Source organism: Aptenodytes patagonicus, chromosome 7, assembly GCF_965638725.1.
Source record: "Aptenodytes patagonicus chromosome 7, bAptPat1.pri.cur, whole genome shotgun sequence".
Lineage (NCBI taxonomy): Eukaryota > Metazoa > Chordata > Aves > Sphenisciformes > Spheniscidae > Aptenodytes > Aptenodytes patagonicus.
In genome coordinates this window covers 72,684,884-72,698,026 of record NC_134955.1, presented here as the reverse complement: position 1 = coordinate 72,698,026, position 13,143 = coordinate 72,684,884, and the positions used below count along the sequence as shown (strand labels likewise).

General features: G+C 43.7%; 1 protein-coding gene across 1 annotated transcript in view; it reads left to right on the top strand.

The window, feature by feature from the left end:
• The first annotated feature begins 92 nt into the window (after positions 1-92).
• TOGARAM1 (TOG array regulator of axonemal microtubules 1) overlaps positions 93-13,143 on the top strand; it is a 44,954-nt gene continuing 31,903 nt past the window's right edge. The window contains exons 1-2 of the mRNA XM_076345824.1: positions 93-1,631; positions 12,416-12,572. Of these exons, the coding sequence (XP_076201939.1) occupies positions 93-1,631; positions 12,416-12,572 (1,696 nt within the window). The remainder of the gene's footprint in view (positions 1,632-12,415; positions 12,573-13,143) is intronic.

Genomic DNA, 13,143 nt, shown 5'->3' with positions numbered 1-13,143 from the left:
CGCGCAGGCGCGGTGCGGGGCGGCCCCTGGCGACGGCGGTGTTGTGCCGCGCGGCGTTGCCGGGGCGGGGGCGGCTCCGTCCCGCGCCGCCCATGGCCGCGGCCCTCGCGCTGCCGCCGCCCGCCCGCGCCATGGAGGAGCCGGCGGGCCCCGAGCGCGGGGCGCGGGGCGGCGGCGGCGGTGGGGGGGGCCGGCTGCCGCCGTGCCTCAGTCCCGAGCGCGGCGGGCGGGCGGCGGGCGAGAACGGCGCCGCGGAGCTGCCGTGGGGGCCGCGGGCGGCGCTGGGCGGAGAGGCCCTGCGCGGTCGGCGCCGCGGGCCCGGCCGCCCCCCTCGCCCGCCCGCCGCCGCCTCCTCCTCCCTGCGCGCCCTCACGCCGCCGCCCGCCGCTCGCCGCGGCCCAGGTGAGCTCTCCCGCAGCCTGGCCTGGCAGCCGGGCGGCCCCGGGCCCGCCGGGCAGCGGGAGGAGGAGCCCGGTGCTGAGCCGTTCCCGCCCGCCGGCCGGCAGCGGCTGCTGGAGGGTCGGCTGGCCGGCGAGGGCGCGGCGGCGCCGCCGCCCGCCGCCCAGCCCGGCGGCACCGGCCTGAAGTTCGGGCTGTTGCCGCCGGAGCTGCACGCTCGCCTGCTGGACCAGGAGGACTACAAGAACCGCACGCAAGCCATGGAGGAGCTGAAGAGGGTGGTCGGAGGTGCCAGCCAGGCTGCGGTGGCCTCCACGCCTGCCCCCAGCCTCCTGGGGCTCATCAGCTTCCTCTACACCCTCCTCGATGACTCCAACTTCAAGGTGGTGCTCGGGGCGTTGGAGGTGATACATCTGCTGGCCCTGCGCCTGGGCGACCAGGTCCAGGCCTTCCTGGCACCTCTGGTCTCGGCTGCTGCTAAAGTCCTGGGGGACAACAAGCTGGCCATCCGGCAGGAGTACAACCGCCTGTTCCTGCGGCTGATGAAGGCGGCAGGTCCTCAGCAGGTGCTGGGCCTGCTGCTGCAGCAGGAGCATCTGCAGCACAAGAACTCCAAAGTCCGCGAGGAGGTGGTCAACATCTGCATCGTGGCCCTCCTCACTTACCCTAGCGAGGAGCTGGACGTGGCCCAGCTGGTGTTTGGGCTGGCTCCGGCACTGGTGGACAGCAAGCGCAGGGTCCGGCATGCTGCCATGGAAGCGTTTGCTGTGCTGGCGTCTTCCATGGGCCCAGGCAAAACCACCCTTCTCTTCAAGGCGGTGGATGCCGTCGAACTTGAGGACAATGGGGACGGGCTGATGCACGCGGTGCAGGCCAGGCTCGCCAGGAAGACCTTGCCGAAGCTAGTAGACCAGGGGTTTGTAGAGTACGCTGTGCCCTTGCCTTCATCTGGTCATAACAGGGGGTCCTGTTTACCCCCCGGAGCAGATACAGACTGGTTGCTGATGGGCAACAGGACTCAGAGCGCACACAGTTACTGTGGGTGTCACGCAAGGGACGATGCTCTGCAAAACTCCAGCTCACACGGCGCGTATGCCGATCAAGGAGTAAGTCCAAGAAGAGTCCTGAGTGCGGGTAAAGGGAAAAACAAACTGCCTTGGGAAAATGAGCATGCTGGAGACAGGGAAGGTGGTTCAGGAGTCAAGATACCTTTCACAAAGGATGTGGAGCAGGTATGTACTCGTAGCTCACTGGGCTCGTTTCTTCTAAGGCATGTCCCAAAGGGAAATTTGAAAGTTGTCCAAGGTTTATTAAGTGACAGGTATTTCCGAGGTATGGCTAATACTGGTAATATTTTATGTGCAGGGATCTCTATACATAAATAGATCTGGGAAGACAAATTTGAGAACTCTTTATGTTGGATTTAACACTAGTAGGAACCAGACAACATATCACTTACAAAAAAAAAAAAAAGACAATCTTTTTCTGAAGTTAGGCTGGACTCCACGAGGCACTTCTTACGTCTAACCCTAGTGGTCCGTCTTTGACAATGGCAAGCTAAACCCCAGGGAATGAGTACAAGAGTGGGGAAACTATTTCAGAGCTTCTGTTTGTATATTTGTGTTTGAGACTACTTGACAGACTGCAGAGTTAAGCAGAAAGGTTGGCTTTCCTAAATACAGAAGCTGTTTGGAGGAAAACTGACAAGTTGCTTCAATTCAGGCTTTGAAGGCAGAGCTCTGGAGTGTGGCTGAGCCAGTGCTTTTTGGCAGTGTACTGACCTGTAATAAAACGTGGGGGTTGCCCAGTGTCTGTGTGGCTCTTTTTCCTCAGTCTGATTCGATTAGGAAAAATGCAGGTCAGGCGGAAATAGCAATTCAGAATGACCCGAGTTTTGATTTTACCACTTACTGACCATGTCGGCAGCTGCAAAGGGAAGGAGCCTTTGAAAAATTGTTCAGGTCCCTTTTACTTTGGCAGTGATTCTGTTCTGAGACATCTGTTTTGGGTACCATCCACGAGTTTAAGACCTGGGGGGTGTATCTGTGCGTGGTGGGTTTTCTGTTCTGTGTTTTGTTTGTTTTTTTTTTTTTTTTTTAACTGGACAGTTTTAATTTATTATAACTGGATCTCCAGCAAGTGAGTTTAAGTGAGTAGATCTTTTTAGAAGATGGAAAGCTGTATGGAATAGACTTCCTCATACCATGTTTACGTATTCAGAATTTAATTCTTAGTTGCTTAGTAACTTGTTCCTGTATTGGATGAGGTCGTGAACAGTGCTACTGTGTGAAGGCTAGCTTTTAATAAAGTCTTTTAATAACAAGAAACATGAGTTAACGTTACTGTAGCGTAAAAACCTTGAAGTTCATGTATATACTTGTATGCATGCAGGCTCATGTCCTTTCTTGGTGTATTACCTTTACTCAGATGCCTAAAGAGATCTGTATCTTTTTGAGCTGATGAATCGGGCAACTAAGTTCCCTTGGGTTATCTACAAAGCAAATAGGGTCTGAGCAACAAGTTATGTAGGAAACACCTCTAGAGGAAGCAGGCTTTTCTTTTTGAAACAGCTTTTCAGTATTAACTAATACAGCTTGTAGAAATAATAGTTAATTGCCAGCATTCTCTAGGCAAATTGGACTGAGTTCTGTACTGCTGCTGTTTGCTGTTGGCTGGGTTTGTATTTTTCTGTAGGCTGCGAACAAAAAGCAAGCCAACACACGCACCAAAACCTGGCTGTTGCTTGGAATGGTGGAAGGTCCTCCGCCTGAGACAGCCCTCTCTTGAGGTCACAGTTAGGTGCTGTGGAAATGGTTTTTGGGGTTTTTTTTAACCTTTTTGTACACATGGTTGTTTTTATCCCTGTAAATTGGGAGGATTGCCCAAAGTTTTCAACCCCAGAGAGAGGGAGAGAAAGCGATTAATTTATGGTTTCCGTTTTGTTGCATATGTAAAGTGCATTTAGAAATGGTGTGAACTTAAAGTTATATTTGACCTGGGGAAATAGCTACGTATTCATGGCTTCAAGTCAGTCATAATGAGGTCCTCGGTTTACTAGGGAACATCCTTGATACTAATATGATAGAAGTTTTTTAGACTGTATGTATTTTTGTATGTGTAGTATGAACTTCATGGGCGTAAATCCCATCTCATAATATGGGGATGAAAACCAACCTAACTGCTGGGCATCTGGAGTGCTAAGGGCGCATGTGTGGGGTTTTGTTTTTGTTTACAGTATTACTCTCAAAGGTGGGCAAATCGTTAGCAGACTTCAGGAAGCTCTCACATAAGAGAGCTAGTTACCTCCCGTATGTAAAGCCTAATGGGAAAAAATAGAAAGACCTTCAGATTGGCTTCCTACATCTGACAATCACTTGGCTTGTCTCTTTATCATCCCAACATTTGTCTGTGTGACCGAATCTTTGTGGGCTGACAGGTTTTCTTCTTTTCTCCTTGGAAGACTTTTCCAATTATATAAAGTCATGCAAATACTTCAGGTTTAAATTAACATTTTCCTTTTGTGATCATCTTTATTCTTACATCCTTGTGTATTATGCCAAATATTTCACTTTGTTCCTACTTAGGGACAGACGTAGAACTTATACTTGTGCCGTCTTATTTTTGCAGAATTAGAACAGACTCAGTTTCAGCCTTTAATCGGTAAAAGCGTTGTTCTGAACAGGAACTACTTGTGACTCTCAGTGCAGTTTACTTTCCTGAATCTCTTTTCCTTTGCTGCTATGTGGGGACTCAAGCTGTGAAGTTAACCAGTCTTGCTTTGCTTTCGCTGCTGCCGCATAGTATACAGTAGGTGGTAATGAAAGTAATTCTACAGGGAGAAAATCCTGTTTGTCATGTACTGTGTTTATTTGTTTTTAATAGGAACTAATTTTTTTGCATCTAATGACTGTTTTTCTAAGACATCCTGTGCCTCCTAGAGGTTCTGTTTGTTCCTGTCTCTTCCCTCTACTTTCTGACTTGTTCTGTTTGCCTCTCACTTCCATCTTATGTTGTTTTCTTGCATATTTAAGTTGGTAGAAAGCAGATCGATAACTTTGAGGTGTCAGAATTTGAAGACTTCATCAGTTGCACTCTGCCAAAGGAAACATGTTAATGCTCCTTGTGCACTTTCACTTGAAAGACGCCTGAGTAACCAGAAACCTCCAGTTAACCAGAATTCACTTTACATTGACGTATAACTCCTCTCCACATAGCTTTTTGCTTACATGCAGGTAAGTACTGACAAGAATAACATTTGATGTCATGTTTGATAGAATTTGAAAGTTGCCAGTTTTGACTTGGACATAGATGAACACGGTACCAAAATTACGCCTGCATTACCAGCTTGCTTTAGTGGTAGTGGTTCACCTGATGAGAACAATGTCAAAAGCGTTGTTCCCGTAGTTATGAATAGACACGTGAAGGCTGATATAATACAGCAGCTAATATTTTGCATTCAGCGGGTTTGAAAAACTTCTTTCGGTCCATGTGAAAATGCAAGCTGTTTCTTTGCCAGTGGGCAGTTAAGAAGAGCGTACTACTGGCAGACATAAGGTTTCACAGCTACCCTTCAACTGGCTTTTGGGAGCTGTGGTTTTAAAAATTGCTGTGGATTAACAGCTGCCCACCTGCCAAGCTCTTTCAAGACATATTAAGTCGAATGTAAGTTGAACCTGGCTCAAGGAGTAGCTTTGTTTCTCTGTACTGTCTTGTACCAATTTAGTCTGCGTAGGCTGCTGTAATCATCATGCATCTGTCTCTCCAATAGAAGTCGTTTAACTGGCGCTGGTGGCGCTTGTTTGTCACTCAGAAATAGTGGTGGCACTAAGTTTTTCAAATTCCAATGATTCCTTTTTACTTCGATGTCTGCAAAGATAAGGTCTGGCTGTCACGGTGCTGGTGTGAAAGACAAAAGCATGATTTAATGTAGCTACTGCATCTTTGCCCTCTGTGAGGGAAAAGAACAGCCTTGTTAAAAAGCCTCCCTGACATACTTCTCTTTTGATTAGAAGGTAAGGCAAATGCTGCTCTTCATTGCGTATAAGGGAGGAAAAGAGTAGGGATTCATTTTAGTTGCAACCTCATCGTCAATGGAGAACTCGTCTGTGCAGTCAGTAGAGTCTAGAGAGCTGTCTTTGTGACCAAGGACCTAATTTAGGATGAGGTGAATTCTTTTCAAGACTTTGTTGAGTCCTATTGGCTAGACCCAATGGAAGTTTAAACAACACGGTGGTTTAAGTATTGAAATATTTATGTGATCGCTGTAGGTTGACAGCTTTGTTACCCTGTCTTCACATCCTGATCATTTGTCTTATCCTACTGTTACATCTGTCTGAACAAACTGTAAAGCTCTCCAGGGCAGGGGACATCTTTTTATCTGACTTTCTGATTTTTGGTACAATATTTGCTGGCTTCTTGATGGTGCTTGTTTTGTTACATCTGTGCCACGAAACTGCTTTTATCCCGTAGCGTGTATGTATCTTTGATGCAAGTAGGTGAACTGTGTTTTCACTTAAGGCACACTGGGACGAGTAAACTTGGACAGTGTTTCCTGTACTTGAAGTCATTCCTTGTTAACTGAAAGAGATTGCCATAAGCTGTATAAATAAAGCTCTTTTCCTTGGGGCGTTTAGCAATCAAAGTGGGGGCGGGCAGGGCAGGGAAGAAAGTTAGCCCTCTATCTCTTCTTAACTGTTTTCAGTAAGGTGTATCATGTATAAAATGCAGGTAGTCGACTTGTTCTTGTAAATGTAAAAAATTAATTATTAATTCAGACATTCCTTTGAAATGAATTTGCTTAAAAATTAACTTTTGGAGTCATTCTGTGGCTGAAAGGATGCATGAAATTAGCTTAATGTTTAAAGTTGTTTTTCTACTAGTGTTTTTAGGGTCATGTTACACAGTGATTGTCCAAGGCCATGTCTAGACTTTCCTGATCAGATAAGATGTGAAGTAAAACATGTGTAAGTTAATGTGTACTAAAAATGTAATGTAGATAAAGCACATTGCCTTCAAGGGTTTGTCTAAACGCAGCTTCTGTCAGTGATGTTAAATTGGGTTATTGATGAAACATTTCTCTGTAACCTCTGAAGTCCTTTGAAACTGGTTTTGTTTCATACCCATCTGTAAACTTACAGTTGCCAGCTATGCTGCAGGATCAAATGGGTGATCTGACAACATAACCAGGCCTGTCTGTCCTGCGCGGTGTGTTTCTGTACAGTGCGAAGTCCAGGTGTGACTGTGGTAGCGTGTGTCGAGCAGCGGCGATATCACCAGCTAATGATGGTTAGCTTGACACTAGAGAGGCAAGCGCAGAGTTTCTCTTAATTTGTTAGGTTTGCATGTAGTTATCTTCAACCTTACAAACCCCTTAGTGAGAGGCTCTAAAGTGACAGATGCTTGAACTGCCACCACCTCGACTTCCAGGGGATGCCCTCTTTCCGCGCTCGGAAAGGAGTCTTCTCCCCAGTCGTAAGGGCAGAAGAAAACGTGACGGATAGGTAAACACTGCAGGGCCTTTCTCGGGAAAGGTGCATCCAGCTGTCTCTTTCGGAGTCAGAGAGTGCCATCAAAGGCCCAGAGAGAAGCGGTGAGTGCAGCAGGACTGTTTGGTCACCCCAGGAGCCCCCTTGCCCCGATGCTGCGGCTGACTTGGAATAAATCACGCAGGCACGGAGTTTTGCTGGAAGGGGAGCCAGCACCAGTGACATAGCTGAGCAGTGTTCTGCCTTGAGGTGCGCTTACAAAATGTGGCAGTCATGGGGGATACAGCACCACACCCCTCGACAAGGTCATTAAATAAAACATTTATACCAGTCTTTATTTAATCTGTGGGTCTTATTTCTGACAACCAGTATCCTTGGCTAAAGTGCACGATTTCATGCTTCAGAACTTTATATACTGAAGTTGAAGGCTTACAGCTTAATAGTTGTTCATAGCACCTCAGCTTTCCATTTTTCTTTCTTTCTGAAAGCTCAACCTGAGTTCACCAAATAAAGCATAATTTTCTGCGCTTCTACACTTCTCATTCTTGGCAGCTGCACACATCTGTCAAAGCTACAGGACAGACTCTGCCTTTGACTCTGCTGCTATTTGGCTAAAGCCAAATTTGAGTAGCCTGACCTCCTCCTCCTCGCGTGGGACAGAGGCAGTTGCTATCACCACTCAGCTTGCATCTGTAGGCTGAAGCTTCTCTGGTTCCTAGCTAAATTAACAAAATGGTAACTGTTTTGTTGTTGTGTGTTTTGTTTGTTTTTTTTTTCCTAAGTACCTGCAGTTTTACATTCTGAAGCATATACTTACAGCAGCCTTATAACAGCATCAGAGGAACACTTTGTTTGCTAGAGACAGGAAATACTTGGCAACACAGGGTGGTAATAAAGTGTATAGCCCCATGAATATTTTCCTTCCTACTTCAGTAAGGTCCTGTTAATTTCTAATCCCGAGCTGGCAGAGCCAGGCTTATGATGTTCAGTTTGTTATCTGTAAATCCAATGGATAAAGTTGTCTGAAGCCGCTGAAGTGAGTGTTCTCTTTCTGGAGACACTGATGTACTGTGTCTGCTCCTGTTCCTTGGTTTAGCCTTGGAAAGTGTAAACAATTCCAATCTGAACCAGACCAGATCCTATTCCGAAATAAACGTTTATGTTGTTTTCTTTAGGATTTGACATGATCTACTGATCTTTTGGGTGCTGTTGTTAAGTAATTGAAATTAGCCTGCTGTGACCAAATGTGTTGCATTCTCCAGTGGTTTCCCAGCTTGTGCCATTCTTGAGAGGTCACACAAATGAGTTTAAGAACACTGCACTAGCAATCCCCTGTTCCCTTTTTAACTCTCATCTTCTGTAATTCCAATTTAAACAAGCTATCAGAACAAAAACGCTATCTGCAGTTTGGGATACAAAAGCACTTTTTAAAAAAACTAAATGCTGCTACTTTTGTAGAGCTTACTAGCTCCACTGCCCTGCTGAAAACATGAAGAACAAACTCTTTGCCACCAAATCGGCTAACGGTGTGCTGGGAGTTCCTCACTGATCTTTTGGTAGCTAAGCCTTCCCATGTGTACCTTGAAAATTTAGTGTGCTGTACGTAAAACATAACATGCCTAGTAATTATTGCAGGATAAGAGTTACCTCTGGCTTTTCCTCTGTGAAACATACACATCGTGGGTCCCCGTACCTGCTGTTGAAAGCAGTGCCCTGTGGGAGGGAAGCAAGAGCATCTGAACATTTTACTGCAGTTTTTTCTTACGGTTGGACTCGATGATCTTAAAGGTCTTTTCCAACCCAAACAATTCTATGATTCTATGATTTTAAGCCATGTTATAAAGTATACGTGAACTACATGCAGTTTCACATAACTTCACTGTTTGGCAATACGTGTGGAATTCTCCATTTACGTGCTGATCTGATAACCAGAGAACTTAATAGCTGGACTTTATGAAGACCTTAGTGAATGTTCAAGTGATCTGTGAAATTAGTTTTATGAAACAAGTACTCTTTGTTTTCCACAGGCGATAACGAGGGTTAACGGGACACGGAGGTTGACCTGTCCGTGTGATAAAAGCTATCCTTTCATTGTGAGTTGAGGTGTCAGTCTCTGGGACGTGAGCCATGGTTTTTCTGGAGGCTGTGAGAGTATTTTGGGGAGATAGCATTCTGCATTTGTGCTATCGTTGATTGCTTCCCTGGGAGCGTGTTGTTGATGGCTGGTGGGTATTTCAGTAGGAGGACCTTTCGTCTCACCCAGTGCGGCTGCTCAGCTGGGAAGGGAATGTGAGAACGGAGCATCTCTCAGTGATGGGTCATTCACAAGGGCTGTGCTTTGGTAACCGAGTTAGTATTTCTTTCGGTGAATGGTTTCAAATGCTTTCTGACATTGGTTGTACTAGTGGAATTTAAATGAAGCTGAAACCTTTTGAGAAATCCCTTCGCCAGGATCTGTCATCTACTTCAGTGAAAAATCTGGCAGCTTTAGATTTGCATTTATTTGCCACTACCCTGCATGCCTATGTTTAGCAAATTTATAATCGCTGTAATTATAATTTGCATACAAGAAAGCAGACAGTTTTTATTCCTGTAGTTGGGATTGGAACAACTGAGCAAAGTTGTACAATCATGTCAGCATTGTGTAATTTGCTCCTTCTGCCTATATTATTTTGTCTGTATGGAAAAACAAGGTGTATTGTACAAGTAGCACATTTATTTATGGACTGAAAGATACGTAGATTGAAAATGATGTTTTCCAGCAGGCGGATCGCAGAAGCAGGAATGCTGAGTTCTCATCTCCTCTCTTATCCCGACTTGTAATAACCTGGAACAAACCACTTCACCCATTTGGCTGCTCCTCATTTGTAAAGTAAAACTTAGTGTCCCCCAGTACCCGGGTGATAAAAAGCCAGCATAGCGCTGTTATCGGTGCTACTGCTGTGATTTAAGTCATTGTTCTTACTGAATATCCAGCAATAGGAACTTGTTTCTTACTCTTTGTGAAACTTTGTATTTCCTGCTCTGGTCTTGCTGGATTCCTGCTGCCGTCTTCCCTTAAAAATGGGATTCAGATGATCCATTTTGTGTCGAGGCTCCTTAAGTTTTCTCTCGCTGTCATATGCTTCGAACTAAGCAGTTGCCCACAAATATTTTAAGTGAGTCTAATCCCTGAAGGCCAATTAAAAAGTACGATCCTGCATTAGCACTGGCTTTCAGGGAGGAAGATTTTATGTAAAGTTTTAAGCTTTTGAGCATTTCAGTGGATTTGCTTAAAATGCTGCACACTCGAGACTTTGACTTGTTATGCGGATGACTTTAATCATATCTGCTGAACTTGGAGCCCATGAAATACAGTGCAGAACAGTAAATTGGAACGTGCATTTTTGTAAGGAAAGACAAAATTTTTGCCATTTTTGTGAACCACAAAAAACTTCCCAGGAACAGTGAAACTGTTTCATTCAAGAGCCTGTGTCCATGTAGCTGTGTACCTTGGGAACTGATTGGTTTTTTAAAGCACTAAATGGAAATATAGGCAAATTGCTGCTTTGCTTATTTATTTGCTGCTAACAGGTACCATGTGTGAGTTATTTTTTTAGATTTTAAGGGGGGGCAGTCTTGGAGCAGAATTAGCAATATATAATTTAAAAGTTTGAATTGTGAAGTTTATTTTTTCAAGAGGATTCTCACTGGGAGGGTATGGAGATTTAATTTCCCTTGGCTTGTATGTATATCTTGCTAACATGTGTTGTGAATCCTCTTCACTTGGAAGGGACTTGAAGGTTTTGTTGAAACTCTTGAAGTTTTTTGTCTATATTCCATAACCATAAAAAAATTCTATTTTGAAGATATTATGTGACAAAGTAAATATTATAATGATTTTAAAACAATTAGAGAGTGCTCGTAGCCATGCTACTCATCTCATGGCTGTGCTGCTTCAAGTTCTGGCTGTGCTTTATTTTGTGATGCCTTTGTGAAACCCCATTACAATATTGAATTAAATATTAAATTAAACCCCGTCAAGATATCAAATGAGAGCATTTAGCTGCTGTTTATTTGACCCAGTCATTTAACTATTAAGACACTGTAATCTGTTAAATTACCGTGAGATTTATCGTGGTGCATTGGACATTTAGCAGACCTCAGAACTGGCTGTTTTCCCCCAGTTTTGCAGTGTCTGCTGTTGCCCAGGCGCAGCACGGTGGTACCATCTATGTGCAGAGTTTGCTGCCGATCGGTTTCTCTGTGTCAAACACAACTTTTATTGTGTGGGCCAGGATGTGGAAGAGAGAAATTGAATTATGGACTAATGGAGAACTGCAGTTTCATATCGCAAGAGTTTTTGTGGTGTTCCCAGTTTCAGAATCTGTCTTTACGGTGAACTGAGATCTTCAGTGAAGTTAAAAACCATGTATTTTTATAAATGAATGTACTATGTATGTGTTAGACGACGTATTCTACATTCACACAACCAGTATTTTGAGTAAAGGAGGCTTTTAGGCTTAACGTGATGCTGTTCTTTCCAGTACTGAACAAATATTTCCATTTCTCTTCAGACTTCTTTTTTGACCTCTGTGTGGAGCCTTGTCTGTGAAGGGGGACAGCAGAGTTAATATAGCCTGGAAATAATTTATATTACTGGTTTTACTAATGAAATCAGAAAGCAAGAAACCTTTATTTAAAGCATGATCTTTTCTTTGCTAAGTATTTATATTATTCAGATTTTTCCTTTAACTATAACTGATTCTCATTACAAGGTGCTGATATTACCAAATACAGCTTTTAGACTAAATCTGAAGCATGCTTTTTTCACACCTCAACTAGCTGCTGTCTGTTTAAACATTTACATAGCTTAATGTACATAATTCAAAATGTTAATATTTAATTTTTAAAATTGATGACTAGTGCAACTCTCTACCAGTTTGTTTTGTTGGTTTTTTTCCCTTCAGTGTGAATAGTGTCAACCTGTGTTAGAGTGAGAACTGGAAACCAACTAAAATGCTTTCTAATGCTTGAAATACTTAAAGTGTCGGATAGCTGGGAAAAGAAAAAGTTCATCAAAAAGTTTTGCATTTAAAAATCAACTGCCTTTTATTAACAAAAGATGTCTGGCAGTTTGTATTGATGAGCCACGGCGTTCTGTGCTACATTTTAAGGTTTTAAAAAATTCTCACAGTTTTTTTGTGTGAAGGATCTGAATTTCTGAACTGTTGACCTGTCCGTGCTGCCACAAACTTACCCTTGGTTTCACCGCGGTGAAAGGCTTCGTATCTTATGTTACCAATCTTTTAATAAAGGGTTAGGTGAGACTGTTTAATGTTGGAAAACAGAATTAGTTTTTTATAAAACTCAGGTAGTGAGTTAACATACTGACAGAAGTTTGTGTAGCTTTATTGTCAAGAGAGACAGGTCTGGGCTGTGGTGGGGTCTAGATGACAAAGGTACGCGAGCAGTTCTGCTGTTTGTACAGAAAAGGGTTGTGCATTCATTTCACACACATGTATGTTTGTTTATTTTCCTTTTTCCTACAGTTCTCCACATCCAGTGATTTTCTTCATTCTCCAAAGTTATGTCCCTCTCAAGGAGTACCAGTCAGCGATGAGTTATTTTTTAGTAGAAAAAGACCTTCAAGGAGTTTATTTCAGAATAGTATAGATTTTAACTCTGAGCATTCTTCTGTTTGTGCTGGTAAGTATTAACACAGAAAAGTGTTTGATCCGCCGTTTACAAAATACATTTAGAAGAACCTGAGCATAAATTTGTACCTTCATGAGTATGGTTTATCGTTTGTTGATCATTTGTTTTGTTATTTATTTTCATTTACTACAAAGAGTTGAGTACTAGGCACAGGGCTACGCCTCCAGCTGAAGCAAGCGGCAGCAGTCCCATCCATGCTCCTGGAGAAGTTTCCAAAAAGAAACAGTGTGGTTGTGTGAACAGATGTATTGAACAAAAGGTCTCAGGAGGTCCCTGAAATACAGAGCTTTCTGCTGCTTTTGCAGAATTGGGAAAAAGAAGTACCATGTAGATCAGCAACAGAGTAATTCAGCCAACGTTCTTTCACACTGTAAAATACAATATGAATTGCAGATAAAACAATAAATTAAAAGGAGACACAGAATTTTACTGACTTTTGAGCAGGAATATGTTGTTGGCTAGAATAGCAGTTGTTATCATAAAAGGTAAGCTGTCAAGCATTAGCTGACAGTGGCGGCAGGGAATGAAATACCGTAAACTGGACAACATGTTGGGAGGGTCA